Source organism: Dermacentor albipictus, chromosome 1, assembly GCF_038994185.2.
Source record: "Dermacentor albipictus isolate Rhodes 1998 colony chromosome 1, USDA_Dalb.pri_finalv2, whole genome shotgun sequence".
NCBI lineage: Eukaryota > Metazoa > Arthropoda > Arachnida > Ixodida > Ixodidae > Dermacentor > Dermacentor albipictus.
Window position 1 is genome coordinate 364874226 of NC_091821.1, and position 18209 is coordinate 364892434.

General features: G+C 50.4%; 1 protein-coding gene across 2 annotated transcripts in view; it reads right to left on the reverse strand.

The window, feature by feature from the left end:
- LOC135911330 (uncharacterized) overlaps positions 1–18209 on the reverse strand; it is a 307264-nt gene that overhangs the window by 134221 nt on the left and 154834 nt on the right. For both annotated transcript variants that reach the window (XM_070531853.1, XM_070531854.1), the window contains exon 2: positions 8945–11105. In XM_070531853.1, coding sequence (XP_070387954.1) covers positions 8945–11010 — 2066 coding nt within the window. In that variant the 5' untranslated portion in view covers positions 11011–11105. The remainder of the gene's footprint in view (positions 1–8944; positions 11106–18209) is intronic.

The following is an 18209-nucleotide window of genomic DNA, read 5'->3' on the forward strand; positions in this document are numbered from 1 at the left end:
ATTCAAAAAAAAAGCGCCTGTGACAGATAGTACAATTCTAGTCCATGAGCCGGTCTACTCGAAGAGGCGGACATAACAAGCAAGAAAATTGAAATGCATAATCGACTAATTAACAAAATTCACTAAATAAATTTCTACGAATTACCTTATGGCACATATTGCAATTTACCGATTCTTTCAACCTCGTTTTATGCAATGAAGCGCATAAGTAACTGGAACGCCAATGCGTTCTTCCGAAAAAAAATCGGCAATTATCTCGACACTGGTGTTATTCTGAGAATTCGTTCCAAGTGCGAACTTTCCAGCCGCCCCCTGATTCACATCCATGTACTATTGATTTCTCCGAAAGGCGTAAGAAACAGGGAAGTTGAGTCTGTACTCACATGAACGAGCCCAAGTACGCCTTTCTATAGTTGATCTGTCCTATTAATCAACCCACTGCCTTCTAAATCTGACCATAAATCTTATCGCAATAAGTCTAAGTCGTTTAATTGGCCGCTATGCTTGCGAGAGTCTAGAAATCAAATTTACTTAGGGGAAGTGAAGCACCCGTGGCGTTAAGAGCCATTCTTATCGGTTTTATAAAGAAAATTAAACAAGAAACAGCATTTTGTGGGACCAATGTGAAGTCTGTTTCTCACGGCACAATTACCCACGACGTATAGAGCCCCCGTGAGGGCAAACCACCGTCCAAGCTACGCTCCATACAGTCAAATTCTGCTGCATTTTGGTAGCTTTTGATTAAAGCCGCGTTTTATTCAAACTTCTAAGTCGCTAAAATGTCGCCAATTGTTCTGTCTCGTCGCTCAAAAAATATTGCCGGTCGCTAAAGAGGAAATATTGTAGGAAAAAATAAAGCAGAAAGTCGCGAAATCTAGGGACAATATACTAAAATGGCAACAACGGACTCTTCAGCAAACCGCAAAATAACGCCATTCTTTCATCGTCGAGGTGCGGCACAACAAGATGAAGTGTTCCTTATCACCGGTCCCACCACAAAAGGCACAAATCGGGGAAGTAGACCGTTCAGTTCGTTCAAGGCCTGGAGTAAAACAAATCTCTCTCTCTCCCTCTCTCTCCCTCTCTCTCTCTCTGCCGTGCATGGCGCGGCGAACCTCGTCATGGTGCGGCGTTGCTCTTAGGCAGGCCACTGTGTTATCGCGTCGCGATATAGGCGAAATAGGCACGCGCATTCGAGGAAAGCGAACGGCGGAAAGCACGCGAGTTGATGTGGGCTGCAGAGAGGGCAAAGCCCTCTCCACCTTTTTTCTTTTTCTTTTTTAAACGCTTCGAACGCTAGCGCCATCAGCTCGGATAGGACAACGCTCCGACCACGGCTAAGCACGTTGTAGTTATTGCATATACGTTAGAACTGCTTAGTTTTCTGACATATTGTTGTAAGTCTGCGCCCTTGCACTACCTGTACACGCACATTTTTGTCCGTGTTCTTACGCGCAGCGCTTTCTGGAGCTTCGGATGAGTGCAGACTCTTCCAATAACACTGTGCACAAGCTGGGCATCCATTACCACAGCTGGGCTGCACCCATTTGAGTCGCATAAAGAGCCAATGCAGTGAGAATGGCTTGTGCTTCCTCCATCTTTTCATGGAAAACTGCATCGATGCCGTGTGACCGCGCAAGAGAGGACGGTACACTGTAGAAGTCAACAGCGAAATACACAAATTTACAACGGGCATTTCTGCAACGGTGAGTAATCAAGTTTCCTCTGTTTATAGTTACTTCATCGAATTTTCTTGAGCATAGACTGTCGTGGAATGCATGTGGACGAGAAATATTTCGGCCTGCTCGTTGGTTCGACAGCACCAGGATGCTGGACCATCTGAGGATGGGCTGTGTTCGTGTGCTGGGTCGAAGTATACGATGCAGCTATTCGGCAGTAAATGCTGGCGCGTCTCTGAAATATTGGCTGCTTAGTCATCGTAATAGATGAAGAAGTACGGCCTACGCGCCGCTGTCATTGTGTCGCTTTCGCGTAGCCGTTAAGCAAAATACAGCTGTAGTTCCCGCACGGCTATAGCAGGAACTGCAACACTCATGTATTACAACACTAGCAGCACAAGAAAGCCAAGCGTAACGACACCACGAGAGACATGCTTGGTGGGCTGTTGTCCCCGTTGTTGCCGCAACAAGCACCACGGTAGAAGAAAAGCGGCTTGCCCGGCAAATTTAGTCACACTGACGACAGCCAGATGGGCGCTTCACTAGAAAGGGGTCCATTATGCGCATGAATATGCAAATTAACTATAGAACATCTTTAGTTCATGACCGAGCGTTGCGTGCGCCTCGATCAACAAAGGAGCGCGGTGAGAAGAAACCGAGTCCCACAGAAAGGGTGCGACGTAGACAAATGGTAACCAGCGCTGTATAAGCGCTGCAACGCACTTCCCCTGACCGGAACGGACCCACGCGAGGGCATTTGTTTTGAATATCACCTCGCACCGCTGGTTAACAAGCCGGCGTGCATTCTGAGTGCACAGCTGCGGGCGGTCTCCAGACGCGTTTCCCGCGCACCAGGCGCATCGGTTAGACCGATGCATCTTCGAGACAACTTCGCGCGCCAACGCACATGTGTACAGGCATGTACAGAGGAATGTATAGGTACGCGAGCACACCTCCCCAAACGTGGAGTGCCTTTTTTTCTACTCCGTACATATTCACGCAAGCAAATGGAGGTTGCGTGCGCTCGTCCGCACGTAACGACCTTGCGTATCTGTCGATGTTCGTTACTTGCACCGAAACCGTGCGAGCAGGTTAAGGCAACGTTATACTATAGGCCTGTCTTGCGTGTGTATAGCGGCTCACCGCGAAATACGTGTTCCCGCGCCCTGCGGTGGGTACAGGTTGACGTACTGCGAGGGCGTGCGGAATATGTATGACGCTTCGCCTGATAAACGAGACCAGAGGCTTGGCCTTGTTCCAAGACGTGCGCTGCTGTAAGTTGCACAGCGCACTACGTGCGCGACTTTGCGATACTCATCGCTAACCGAGAAGTTTTACGTGTGTACTCTGTACCAGGGGCATTATTTACGACTGATAGCTAGCATTTGTGGAGCGACGAATTCCGCCACGCACTTTACGCCCGCTTGCAAAGATGGTAGGTAGGTAAATAACGATATGCACGACGTGTCTTCTCAAGTTTTCCGTACCGCGTGTTCCAAGGTGGGCTCGAAAATATAACAACGTTCGCTCTCGCATTGACAAACGTAGAGTTACTGTATATCGCTCGCAAAGAGAGCCATATATCAGTAGTTCTAGATAACCTGGAAGCCAGATGTTAGAGCTATCTCGACGCACAAGCTAAATGGCTTATTTCGGAATAAAACAGTGTAACGATCCGTTGGGACATCTTTTTTCCCGTACGAAAATCACGTTAAACGGATCTGCATGCGTCTCGCCTCCGGCTCGTAGCAAGCAGTATCGATGTTTAGTGCAAAAGCAGACTCAACACGAGAAATGGGTGATCTTTCCATGTATAGCTTTTCAACCCGCACCCGCCGTGGTTGTTTAGTGACTAAGGTGTTGGGCTGATAAGCCCGGAGGTCGCGGGATCGAATCCCGACCATGGTGGCCGCATTTCGATGGGTGCGAAAACACCCGTGTAGTTAGATTTAGGTGCACGTTAAAGAGCCCCAGGCTGTCCAAATTTCCGGAGTCCCCCACTACGGCATGCCTCATAATCATGCAGATCGTGGTTTTGGCACGTAAAACCCCATAATCTAATTAGGTTTTCAACTCGCGCTTTCAGTCAGGTTTTCTGTGTGCAGCAGGTTTTCAACTCGCGCTTTCAGTCAGGTTTGCTGTGTGCAGCTCGCAACATCTTGCTGTACTTCGTGACGGTTTTGAGAGGACCACGCCTGACAAGAAAACAAGAAATGCCGAAAGAACGTATGTCGTCTTCAGACCAGAGCCAGCCGAGCTGGTCGGTCACTTATCGACAACCCGGTCAAATCAACCCCTCTCGAGTATAAGGCTATGGCAAATGGAGTTTTGACTCGTCCTTGGGAGATACGTACTTGTTCTCGCTGCGTCGTTATACGCCCTGACAGCCGCACGTCACCGTTTCCGGCACGCAGACGCGTGCCAATAGCCTTCTTGTTGCAGTTCGAGCGTTGCTCACAGCACAAGATCCAAGCCTCCTAACAGCGCTCCATTCCCTGTTTTCCGCAGAACCAAAAGTCCTGTTTCACCGTTAAGCGCGCGCACAGACCAAATGTAGCTCGAGCCTGACAACCGCCGAGAAGCCTCACCCAATTAGGCCTGCGCTCGCTCCACCCGCAAAACCGCACGAGACTAATGGCGCGGGACGCGAACTCGCACGCAAGCACTCGCGCTCGCAGCTGCAGCGTGGACAGAGACGCATCGGCCGGCGTAATTGGAAAAGCGGCCGCGCTGCCATCCATCAGCCCCGATATCGGGCACGAGTGGCTATATCGAGGAAGACCCCCTCCCTCTCTCGCTCCTTTGCAGCGCGCCACCACCGAGCAGGCGTAACATCGGCGCTGCTGCGGGACATGCTCGTGGAGGCAGCGACCCGGCAATCGTGATTTCTTTGATTCACGGAATCGGCCGATGACCAGACACCTTGCGCGCCACCAGAGAGCGCGCGATCCGCCGCCGGATCTGCCCCGGCCTCCGCCGCCAACGCGCGCTAATGAGGTCACCGAAGGGCAACCCCGATCCTTCTGTGCTTCCACTCTTCCCAAATGCGGCAATGGCGGCCAGTAATGCGCCTCGGGTGTCTTGGTACGCCGAGGCACCCCGTTCCCCTTACACTTCGGCTATATACCTGCGCGTCAACGGGCTGGCCGCATGCGGTCTCCGTTTGATGTTCGTTCCTGTGATTCGTTCGGGTCGCCAGTGCAATGACGGTATAATCGAGTGCGCATATTCTTATCTTTTTCTTTCTTTGTCGTGCGCCGCCATAAATGGAAGAAGAAGTGGTGTGCCGGCGTTTCAGCACCGTGATCTCCTATGGCTAAAAATGGGCGTGGTGGAAAAGGGTTGCTGCGCTGATCCAGGGTATAGAGAACTTATTACAAGGCGGCTGCGCTTGGTGATCGCTACCGGTCGTCATTTCCGATTGCCGTTTTGAACAGGAGGCTGCAGTCGCCAGTCAAATTGTGCGTAAAGCGATCACGCAGAGAGTACGCAGAAAATATAAATAAGTGGTGTTGCTACCGCGGTAGCCCCAAGTCACACAGAGCAGTGAGTGGGAAGGCTTACTGTAAGGGTAGTATATGTCGAGCTTTTCTCAAAAGCCATTGAATCCCAATTCAGGAGCGTTCATATCAGTATTTAAGCTATTTACCCGCCGAAATTTTCAAGAAAACGCCGATTGGATTAACCTTAGTAGAGGTCCTCTGTTATCGTGCACAAATATAGCTACGGTATACTAACCGAGCTTAATCTGCTAGCAAGGTTGGCTCCGTTTTGAAGTGTCTCGGACCATGGGCAAGTATTTCTAATGGTAAGGATTCATTATGCATTATGCAAGCATTTCTAATGAAAGCTTTTCACGCACTTCTGAAGGCGTGATTGAAACTTGACACTAAAATTTGTGATGAACGCTGATCCCGCCAGATATATGTACCGGGCACTTCAGCGAACACTGTACAAATCTTTAATATTGCCTGTGGCAGAAAGCACAATTCTAGTCCACGAGCTGCTCTGCTAGAAAAGGCGGACATTAATTGCACAAAAAATTGAAATGCATAATCTACTAAACAAAAACTCACTAATTCAGTTTTTCACTATTTACCTTATGGCGTATATTGCAATTCGCAAATCCTAGCAGGCGAGTTCGCAACCCGGATTCACTTGGAACGAATTCTCAGGATGGCACCAGTTTCGAGATAATTCCCGAACTTTGCGGAAAAAATGCACTGTCGTTCCAGTTACTTCTCTGCTTCAACACGTAAAACGACGTTTTGTTAAGAAATTAAGTGGAACGACCGCTCATTTTTACCCCCAGCTTGACGGCGCATATCTCGTGAATGGTGCCATCCACACACTTCTTTTCGAATGAATATGCCTCGAAGGCTTCCCCGCGAGAATTTGTAAATTGCAGTATGTGCCGTAATGTACTTGGCTAGACACTTAATTTGGGAATTTTCGTTAATTAGTATAATATGCATTTCAATTTTTTGGGCAAGTAATGTGCAGCTCTTCGAGTAGACCTGCTCATGAACTGTATATATAAAATTGTGATATCTGCCATATAGGCAATGTAAAAAAATATATTTGTATATGTTCACTGAAACACCCTGTATAACTGATTCATAGGGATAAAAAATAAAAAAGCTGCCTCTGTTTATTTTCTTTTCCTTCCAAGCAAAAATTTTGTGAATATCGCAGGGTAGCTGAAAACACTGCAATTGTGTTATTTCTAAGCTCATACTGGAGCGAACGCTTAAAACATTCTTAAACCAACAGAAGCCAACACACATTGACACCAAAGCGTCATTATTTGTTGGTTTCATATATATATATTAGAGACAGGGAGGTTAAGCATTACTGAACCCAGTTGGCTACCCTGCTGAACTAGGGGAAGCAGAAAGGTGATTAAAAGAATAAAAGAGAACGTCCTGTGTAGATGTCGCTGGCGGTAGTGAACGTTCTTCGTTGTGAATCTACAGGCCTTCCAGGCCTTCAGAAATCGCAGCAGCATGGCCTTTTGCAGCTGTGATACGCGAGACCATAGCTGCAAGATCTTGTCCAACGCGAAAAGTATTTCTTCTAGCTGGTTTAGAACTGTGTTGAGGTCAAGGCTTTCAACTTCAAAGGGCGGGCAGTAGCACATTAGCGGCTCTATACTGTTTGCGCCGCTACCGGAGGCATTGTATTTGGCGTTATTGATAATTGCAACTAAGAATGTCTGTGCATGCGTGAATTCAACGTCCAGGCGTAAGCGATAAAGTACTGATTCTTTACTTCGAGGAAGATGAGGTAGCGGGCACATTCGAATAGACACGCCGAGTGAAGGCAACCAACGGCGGGTCAAGTGTGTGCCGCTTCTTCATAGTGATATCGTGCACTAGCTTGTTTACGGTGCTGGGCTCCTTACTTCAGCGTACTTGCAAACTCTCCCAAAATTTTAATAAAATTTGTAAATTTGAGCTCGTTCTATAATTTCATGAATGTTGCTTCAGGTTTTACTAAATGTAAGTCCTGTTTGCGGAGAGAGCTTCAAAGGTGCTGATGGACGGAGTCAAGTGAGATTGAGAAAAAAATGCATGCAGAAAAGGAGTTATGAGGTACTTCCGCCGCCTTCTTGAGGCTATGCAAAACAGTGCGGTACTTGCTCTGATCAAGTTTACTCAGTATAAGCTCAGGGGTTTGTGTGTATAAGTTCAAGGTTTGTGCTCAAGGCAAAGTTTTTAAGAATGCGCGCCCTACATCGTAGTACATCATGACATCCGAAATGCGTCGGGTGCTAAAATGTTAGTGAGCGCAATATATAATCACACAAGCAATAATCTTCTAATGAACTTTCCCTACATATTTAATGCGAGGTAGCTCAGAGCCTTTTGGCCTATCGCTGCAGAGCGCAAGGCAGAGGTTTCCTTTCACGGTCGCAGCGGCCGCGTTCCGGTAGGATCCAATTGCAGCAAAGAGTGTGCCCGTGTATACTTTAGGTGCACTTTCGTGAACCTCACACCGACAATATTAATCCGAAGATTTCCATTAGTGAGTTTCTCGCGTTGTACTATAGGCACCTTTGTAGCGTGAAAAACTATCACTAAGTAACTACTTTAAATTCCAGCTGACCGGTTTAGCGCGCACTGATCTCCAACGAAAAGCGCTCCGCTGTCATAAGCGACCTGCAGTTGTTTACTGAAGCTGTTGGATTGTGCAAAAGCAGCCCGGAAGAAAAATGAAAAGACCAAACAACGAGCGCCACGCATTCGCCTGACACTGCGCCACTTGCCACACGGACTGAAGACAAACGCGAGGGACCCGCACTCTTGACAAAGGCTTTTGTAACGCGTTTTTCGAGCTCCTGCTATCGCTCCCCCACGATACGCCGATGGCAGGGGGCGCGTGACGAAAGGGCCGCCCAACCGCCGCTTCTCGTGCGCGTGTATGTCAAGGACGTGCAGATAGCGAGTCGCCCGTGGTATGTACGAGCGCGTTGTAGGCACACGAACGAGAGATATTACGGAGAAATGCATATCTTGGCCAGCGGACTGTCATGTACGGTAAGGAGAAAAGCTGCAGCAGCAGCAGCGAAAGCGAGGCATTTCCAGTAAGAACAGCGCCGGAGGGTATGGCATACGTAATCGGCAGCCTTCCATGAAATATGCCAAGAAATATATCGCTGCGCCAGGGCGACATCTTAAGGAAGACGGACCGTTATGTCTTTTTCCTTCCGCAGGACACGCGAATCGAGGGCAACCGTCGGCTACCTGCGGGGCGCCGTATTTTAAAAGCTGCCGCGCCGCCCGCGCGGGCAAATAGATTCACGGGGGTCACATAAATTACGGGAAGCACCGACATGGAAGGACGTCCGGTAGCAAGGAAAAGGGGACGACGACGCGCGGAGCACGCCACTCGACCGAGCCATGTAGTGGGTCGGTCGCGAAGCACGCACGGGTCGCTGAATAGCGCCATAAATTGAGACGTCGCACGATGCGAGCGCGTCTTCTGGGCGACGGGCACAATGGGGGAACCACGAGTGTATACAGCGTGGTCCGATGGCCGGGCGCGCCTTATCCGGAGCAAGTTCTGCGGCTCGTGACCCGAGCGTGACCCGCCGGTGGAATAGCGGGCAATGCGCGCACCTCGCGGCCGTGCGCAGAGTCACCGTTGGGCAAGGGGCCGCAAGAACTCGCTAATGAAGCCCGGTCGCCCAAAGGTGAAAGCGCGCAGCGGCGCCAGGCGTTACACAACAACAGAACGTAGTATATACACACACACACACTCACCCGCCGTCGAAGCGCGAGGCGACGTTCACGGTGCCCTCCGGTTCGGCGTAGCCGTCAGATCCACTGCTACCAGGGGTCAGCGTGACGCAAGCGGAGCTCTGGTATGTGCGCAGGGGGTCTTTGTATTCCGGTTCTGGTTCAATGTCCGTGCTGCTCGCCGGGCATCCGACCAATTCGTCTCTCCGCTGACTTGAGATGGTAATTGTGCGCTCGCTCAGGATCTCTTTATTGTCAGGCGACGCGAAGCATGTGTCCATCTCTTCCAGCGCCTCGAAGAAGCTCTGGCTGCCACGCGAGTCGAGCAGGCCGTTGCGGATAACGACGGTGGAGCTCGAACAGTGCTCTGTCGTTTTGACGACTTTGGAGTATGACAGCAGCTCCTGCGCCTGCTGCAAAGGTTCCGCGTGTCTGCACAGCTCGAAGGCGATGTCGTCATTGTCGTCGTCGTAACTGCTCTGCTCGTTGGCATCCGCAGGGTGCACCTCCTCTTCTTCCGGGGCGCACTCACGTTCAACGGGGGATCGTTCGCGCTCGTCACGGCGTGGAGTCGGCTCGGACGAGCAGAAGTCAAGTTGTAATAGCTTGTCAAGAGCCATGGCTGCGGCGACATGGCTTTCTTTTGCGTCCGCCAGTCGTCTGTCAACTTCCGTGCCAACCTCTTGGTCAGAGCCTTCTTCTTGTTCTTGGAGAGGGGACAGCGTGTCTGGTCTGGATTCTTGATCTTCTTCCGAGGTCAAGTGGTACTCGGTGTCGCTGCAGATGACTTCGTTAAGGCACTGCTGCGGTGAGGACATATCTTGAAAGGACTCTGGGGGTGCGATGGGCGACGGTAGACCCAGCACGTCGCAGAGCGCGTCCTTGCCGTCGTTGAGGATTCCAGGATCGTCAACGAAATCAAGATCTTGCTCGTCGTCGTCCACGCACGTTTCTTCGTGGCCGTCTAGTTCTCGCTCCAGCTGCTCGAAGGGACTCAGAACTTTCTCCAGATCGAACGTGTGGGACGGCCTGTCGAGCGACTGCTGCCGAGTGTGCTCAGAAAAACTCGAGTTGGCGGTACTTGCTCTCGAGAACTTCTCTATGACGGTCGAAACGGAGCTGCCGGTGTCATCGGACTCGCACTCGAGTAGCTTCTTGTCTTCTTCGGCTAGGAGGTCCATGTAGAAGTCTGGCTGGACGGGCCGGTCACCTTTGTCCCCACTGCCACCACGTTTCCGCATCAGCTCTTCCCATCCCGGAAGTCTCATGCTCAGCGACATGCCCGGAAACGCGGGCGTCTGCGATTGCTCTTCCGAATCGGAGTAGCTGCATTTTGGACGGCGCGGCGGCAACGGCGGCGGAATGGAAGGCCTCCGCAGAGATGGACTGCGCTCGATACCCGAGGCGTGCTTCTCGAACAGCTCGACATGCTGTCGAACGCTCGTCGTTGGCGCTGCTGCGGCGAGTTCACTCCCATTGCACCCTCCGATGGAGGACTTCCGCGGCGGAATCGGCGGCGGCGGGTTCTTCCGAGCTCGACCCGCCGACGACTCGCCCTGGTGTCGCAGCAGCAGCTTGATGCACACCGGAGAATCTCGGAGCAGTGTTACGCAGTCCAAACGAGTCATCGAGGTGACGGGGGTATCGCCAATCTCGAGGATCTCGTCGCCTTCCTTGATGGGCGATATCTTCCACTGCGCCCTGGAAGCCGGGCTCTCGGGCGTGATGGACTGAATGAAGACCCTGGACACATTATCGGCGGCCGCAGTGCCTCCAACGAACTTGAGGGCCATGCCAAGCCTCTCACCGGGAAGGCGGTACACGAGCACTTCTTCGGTGGCGCTAAGTGTATCGTCGACTTCTAACAGCGTCACATAATTGTCGCGGTCATTTTGCCCCGGCGAGACGACGCTGCCACCGGCAGAGTCCTCTACGGACACGACGGTGACGAAGTCTTTCGTTCCAGCCGCAGATGGCTTGAGCAATACCGGAGGCGGGCTCTGCTCGCCATTGTAGGCTGGCACCGGATCGCTCAAGTCGGCGTCGTTGTAAACTTCCATGATGATCACGTTATCCGGCAGCGCTGCCATAGAAGAAGTTTGTCCCTCGCTGCGTCAGCCCTACATGGTGTTCAGTGTGCCACGCATCGCGGAACCATGCCTCAGCTTTCAGCCACGGACCACACCTGTAACAAAGGAAGCAGAGAGAATATACGGATTTGTACACAACACGTCGAGTGTGATTACGCGAGGTAACGCGGGACTTTCCCAAAAATACAATTGGGAGTAACTTTCTGTAGGCAAATGTAAATGTGGCTGATCTCTGCGATCAGTTATGCACTGAGCGATCAGTTATGCATGGGCTAGTGGATTCGTTCCTTTCACATATTTATCTTGGAGGCATCATTCGAAGATAGAACATTCCCTGTCGTTCCGTTAAAAATTCATGGTTTTGGACTCGTACTTCATTCACAAGAAACGTGGGTGCTGTGAATATCTTGTGCAGACAATATACGTTGAGACAAACAGACTACTAACGCGAAACGATATTCCGCTTACATGGGCTTTGGAAACAAACCAGCGACATTTAATATAATGATATTGTGGTTATTGGGTATAATTTCAAGGACTAGAGACATAGATCCAGTAAATGTAAAGAAGACAAAGATTCACAAGAGGAGGGAGACTTGAATTAACTAACGCTAGTCCACATTAATTTTTTTTTCGACGAGGTGACAGGGGGTCAAAACGAAGACGACTCCTTGTCGTAACGTTGACGCCATAGGCGTCCATTGTTCCACCACTGTCGATAACTTATAAATTCGGTCAATGATTTAACATTGTGTAATTTCCGCCGAACCCATGACCTCTCGATTCCCTTCCATTTCGCAATGTCCCAAGGTACGTGGTGATCATCCCCTCAGGTAAGGAGTAGGCGCTTCAGGCTATATATACCGGTTTACGCGTTTGCTTGGTCCTGAGCATGCTGAATACCGAGGACTGGATATCCACATAATCTAGGTGTATCACTACAGGCGGAAGTCCAAGGACGCCATAATCGCACTTCCTGTAATGCATCACCAACGAGAAACACACACGACTTGTTGAAAGGGCCCACTCCGGTATAGCATCTGGCGGGCCGCGTACCGCACCACTCGGTGCCGCGATCATGACACACAAAGGGGCCATTATTTTCCAATCTATCCGGCCTGGCGGGCGCATGATTCTCGGTTCGTGCCCGTCACTATCAACAAGAGGTGGCCGATAGCCTTCCCAGTGAAGAAGAAGGACCCCAAAAATGGCCGCGCACGCAAACGTCGAAGTGCGGCGCTCGTGCGCTTCCCCGAGTGATCGATTTCGGAGCGCCGACTGCGTCCCGCGCGGCTTTGTAATGAGACGTTTCGACTCGATAGAGAGGTGCGTATAAGGACCGACGTGCTCAGCTTGCGCAAGTCCCGCACACACACGTGCACACAAGCACTATATATGCACCGTTTACCAAACCGCTCGCCTCTGTATGCACAGCGCACGAACGCACTGGGAACGAGAATGACGCTGCGGCTGACCGTCAGGTCAGCCAACTTTGTATCTCGACCTAAGCGCTCAGCGGGATGACACGAGAGCGCGCCTTTCCTTCACAGAGATGGATTGGACGGCAAACAGTCTACGGACATGAGACCGCGCCTCGATCTCGCGAGAGGTCGCTGCCGAACGGCCGCTAGAGTTGCAGCCCAAACACGGGGCACGTCCGCGGCGAGCCGCTCTGCCCTCTGTCTTTCTCCTGCATGCGAAGGCATATACCATGCACACGCGCCGTTACAGAACCACACAGATGCCAGACACAGAAAGATGAGGAGGCACACACATGCTCAGGGAACCGAGAACGGGCAGCGCGCGTATGTTAAAAGCAAGCCCGTCAGGCTTCTACACATACCCTGCCGCACAATAGGGTGCAGCGCTGGGGGAGCTGGTGTGATCCGGAAATTTCTCGAGCTCATCTATAGCAATCGGCAAGAACTGCTCGTGATTCCCTGCCTCAGTTTTTGATATCGTGAAGTTGAATATCACGATTGGTAAGAGCGCGGGGACCGGATAATCACGAAGTGACCTCTTTAACTATTCTGTTCTCATTCGCGCTGCTATTGCGAGCGCGGAGAGCGTCAGGCCCCTAGTTGTTGAGTGAATCCGGCTGCACGTTTCGGAGCGCTGCACCGTTTTAATACGACAGGTTATAGCGGCACTCGCTGGCTATCGCGAGCGCGTGTTGCGTTGACCTTTGCGCGGCCTCGAGTGGCCATCTTGATGCCGGGCGCGCTTCAGAGGAAAGCTCGCTCGCGCCGACCGTCAGAAAACGGCTCATTGCAGAAACACAAACCGGCTAAGCAAGCCATCCGCTGCAGAGATAACCGACTGGTCGTCGCGGGGAGGTCGCTAATCGAGAGAGCACGGCTCGCTGGCCGAGACGGTCACGTTATATATAGGGCGTTTAGGGGAATGCGTATATGCGCGCTTGATAAACAAGGGGGAACGCAGAGCACAGAGGTCGCGGAAGGCGTAGGACTTTTGCGTGCAGCGGTGTTCTCTAGCGGTTGACAGCCGCTCAAGGGACAAGCTACGCCACGGTCATGACGGTGCGTAATTGAAAGTAGCGGGAGCACACTTTGATCGCCTTTGTCGCAGCGGCTCGCAAGCGGTGTGGGCATAATGGAGTCTCGGACCTGGCGCGTCTGCTTGTGTGTGCATTAGAGCAAAGAACTTAAAAAGAGACAAGCAAGCCTTGTCAGTTTGTTCGTACCTCAGGTGTAGGCATGACCTGTTCCGGATAGCGAAATATCTTTCCAGGGGCTTCAGTAAATAGATGGAGCAAGGCTCTATAGCTTGTATCCTAGCGCCATACGGTGCACAGTGTAGTACACTGTGACACTCTCGTAAAAAAATACGAGATTTATTTGCTCATAGTAAATATCGTGGTGACATTTTTGTGTAAACGCAGCAGCAGTTTTCACAAGGCGTTTTATTACCCAACTCGAGAACCCTTTCCTTGTCCTCTTTGACCATGATTTGATAAATTACGCCAACCTTGACAGAGATTTCTTTCCCCTAACAGATAATGGTTAACTGCAGCAATTCGCGCTGCATTGTTTACTTTATGAATCGCAGAACTTCTCCCAGCATTACTCATGAAGTCGCTCTTCATTGCCACTAAGGGGTTCAGGGAGTGCTGAATTCCCCAAAAGGTTTGTTTCAGTTTATCTCAAGTGATTCGATGGGTATAACTCGCTTATGGCTACGATTAGGTAAGAACAGGCCGGAAACATTGCCATGTTGCATAGGATTCATAATATTAGCGTAGAGAAGCGTGACGGCTTTGGGCAAACAGAGTGCTTGTTTCTGCGTCTTTGCTTACTGTGTCAAATTTCATGAAAGAAAGAATTCTCATTCACCCAAATGAAAAGAAAGAGAAGAGCTGACGACAGAGGAAAATGTTTCTAGACTGCTGTTTGTAGCAGCAAATCAGAGTGCGCCATGCGTTGAACGGGGTGTCGCTAGAGAAGTTTCTTCCATGTGCGAATGTTTACAAGAGTCGGTGCATGCACACAACGTCTCAAGTTTTTGTCCGTATGTACACAGACGTAGCTGGCAAATGACCGTGCTGTGCCAACAAATTTCCTCGTACAGATATGTAAGCGTATCAAGAACACGCGAAAATGATGCAAGAGAGAGAGAAATAGAGAGAGAGAGAGAGAGAGAGAGAGAGAAATAAAACCCCAAGAGATATTCAAACACGGGAGTGGTTGCTTTTTCTCGCACCTGGCACTAAATCGAGTGTCGGCTTCGCATTTCAACTGGATGCCATCAAGCGACGGCTCGCGCACAAGCGGGAGAAGGCCGGAGAAAGCTATGCTTCAGTGACGAATGAAAAAAAAAAAACGAGCTTTGTGTGCAGCGGGGTGTGACGAATGCTTTCGAAAAACTGTCAACGCGTGAGAGGCACACACACACTGCCAAACGCCAATTTTAGCAGCCGTCTATGCTTGTATAGGAGAAGCGCTCTCTATGCCACCTGGGCGCAGTAGTCAGTATGGCGCCAGGCTTCCGGCTGGCAAGATATGACGTCGACGCCCACAACTTAGCAACTCAGCCCGTTGGCGTGGGCTGAAAAGGGCGAACGAATGCTTTGCGGTGAATCGTGCGAATGCGGCCGTGCGGGTATCACAGAAGCGGGAGACCGTGCGTAAGAAGTTCCTTATTTGCGCTCGCTATCTGGCACGTTTTAGGCGGAAGCTTTCACGTTCTTGCTGCGGAGACAGTGGCGACGACAACGTGACGGGCGTGATGGCACCTGCATCGTTACGCTTGCCGAATAGATGGGCTGAACAAGTGGTCGCTCTATTGACATTTCTATAGCAACCCCACGGTGAGCTGCAGAATCTTGGACGTGACGCTACTGTGCATAATTACGCGGCGCCCATTTGGCTCTTTGGTTTGAAGGAAGTAAAAAAAAAAAAAGGAACCCGGCAGCCTTGCGCGACCTTACAGAATCACAACACAAACACAAACTGAGAGGAGGTGTTTCTGGTTTCTGTAAACTTCTTGTGGCTTCGTTCTGGCACTGCTTTATCGCGCTTGGCTGATCCGCAGCCGTATTGCCCGTGCGGGCGGCGTTGAACGCGGGACCGATTACAAATCACACACTAAAGTTGACAATTCCGTGCCGATAGACGAGCACATGACATGACAAGAACTTTATTTGAGTCCTGAGGGACTGAGATCTCGGGAAGCCAAAACCGAAGACTCCCGAAGATCAAGTCGGTGGCTCCGCCCACGATGGGACCGGGAGATCAAGTCGCGCCGCAATGTCGTGGGCCCTCTGGACAGCCTGGAGTTGAATGTGGAGATTGCTCCTCTTGAGAGATTCCTCCCATTCTTATTTCGTGATGGGGGGAGAGGCGTTAAGGGCTGGGCACAGCCCGAGCATGTGGTCAGAAGAGCATGAGTCATGACCACATTTGGGGCACGACTGTGAGTGTTCAGGATCTATCTTGTTGAGGGACCGAGGAGTGGGATATGAACGTGTTTGCAGGAGTCTGAGTGTGGTAGCCTGAGGTTTGTTTAATTTGGGGTGAGGGTGTGGAAATATCCTCCTTCCTAGTTGATAATGGGAAACAATTTCATGAAAAGTACATACGGGATCTTTGTGGATGTTGACCTCGTTCCAAGCCTGGCTACCCGCTACAGCGCGGTGCGTGAAATCGCGTGCTCTCCAGTGGGCCTGCTCGTTAGGATTACATTCAAGCGGGTTAATTGAGCTATCTAGATGGACTGGAAACCACGAGATTTGATATCCTCCTTCGCTGCTCTCCCTAGTCCTTTGAAGTGCTCGTCTATACTGGTCATATCTGAACAGGCGAACAGTATGGACGAGCACAGTGCCAATTTTTCTAAGCGTAGGTGGCATGCACATGTATGCGACGTCTCAACCAGAAATTGCGAGACGTTTGCTTACAGTGACCGTTCTGAAATTTACTTCATATATCCTAGGCGCCATGTAAAGGCTATGACTGCAATGCGAACATTTTTTTTTTTGCGCTTTCAATGCGCCTGCAACTTCGAAATTCCTCTGGCATGTTTATGGTTCATTTTGATGCGTTTAGTGGTTCGCAAACGGACAATGCTTTAACCCCCGGCAAGCATCTAGAAGAACCCCAATTATCACGAATACGCTAATTTACTACTACATACACAGAGAATCTGGAGCTCTGAAAACCGCCCGCAGCGTATTTCTCTTGAACCAATTTCTCCCAAGTTTTGTTTAGACATTCCCTACAGTCCTCATAAGACGCAATGTGGAGTACGTCACACAACTCATGAAGCGCAAATAGTAGACTATACATTATTTACCGCGACGCACCTATAATAAGCCAACACTCTTCACTTCATACAAACACCACCCTCGACATCCCCAATATATCTGGTAAATTTAATTGCGCCAAGTTAAATGGTTTCTTGAGTAAAATTTCGTCGACATTTGTGACGTGTCTTTGGTGTGAACATTCTCCATAACATCTGTGTCAATAGAAACATCGCTGAAAAAAAAAAAGGAAAAGAAACCCGGCAACTTCATCTCAACGCATGTGAACACGTGACAGCCGTCCACAGCTTTTCGAAACAACGTGCACTTCGCTGCTCCATTACGTTGGGTCGCGTTCAATAATCCTCTCACCTTCAGTAACCTTTGGTTGGCTTTAGACGATCGTCTAATTTGAATGTTACGTACATTTGTGTCCTGGAAAGCGACGCTTGTTCAGAGTAGTTACCGGCTCATATAATAACCAGACTTATCTGCCTTTGGCTATGTGTTATTTACTTATAACGACGTTAGTAACATGCTTGATTCACAATGAAGTGCATCGGATATGCTTATTGCTTGTGGAACGCAGGAGTGCACTTCTCCTCGCGCACACATTTATAGCGGAGAAGCCAGATCATACGAACGTTTCTGCTGGCGGTAGGTTCTGCACTCCAAATTTGGCAAAGTTCTGAAGAAACGTCTGCGCGTGCGTAGCGCATATTCGTCCAAAGCTGATTTCTATGGAATTAGATTCCTTGTGAGAAGAAGCCCGCTTATGTATAGCTCGCTTAGTTGTGCAACAGAGAGCAAAATTATCGGAAATATTATGCACGCGAGCGCGTGACCGAGAACGTTACCCCGACAATTGTGAGTGTGCGATTTGCAAATAAATTACGAATGTAGTAAATCGACCTGAACACGACCTGGGGCTAGCTCTCAACCAATTTGCAGTCAACTCTCCTCCCGGAAATGTGGCCATGCACAAAATTGCTGTGCACTAGGTCATCCGCTCAACATAGCAATGGAGTGGACGGCGACGAAAAGAAGAAGAAAAAGAATGCCTTCGCATGACGAGACCTCATCGCGAAGTCGCAACGCCTGACTGCCGGGGGTCTCGTGCCGGCTTCCTCGTTCCGCCATGAGTAAAAATAACAAAAGAAGTAAAAAAAAAGAAGCTCACACAGCGTATAATATGCCTTTATATGGCTGACTTCCGTGGAGGAGGCCCGTTGTCCTCAAGGCGATTGTGCCACTTACACGCTGACCGCACAAAGGGAACTCCGAAGGAGGACCCCTTCGCATTCCAGCATGGGTCGCCCATATGGCGGCGGATCCGTCGCTCACAATGGACGCCGGAAAGATGGCAGGACCTCGACATTCATTCTCGTTGTTGTTGTTGTCAGCGTTACCTGTGGTGTTGTGATTGACTGCGGCGCCT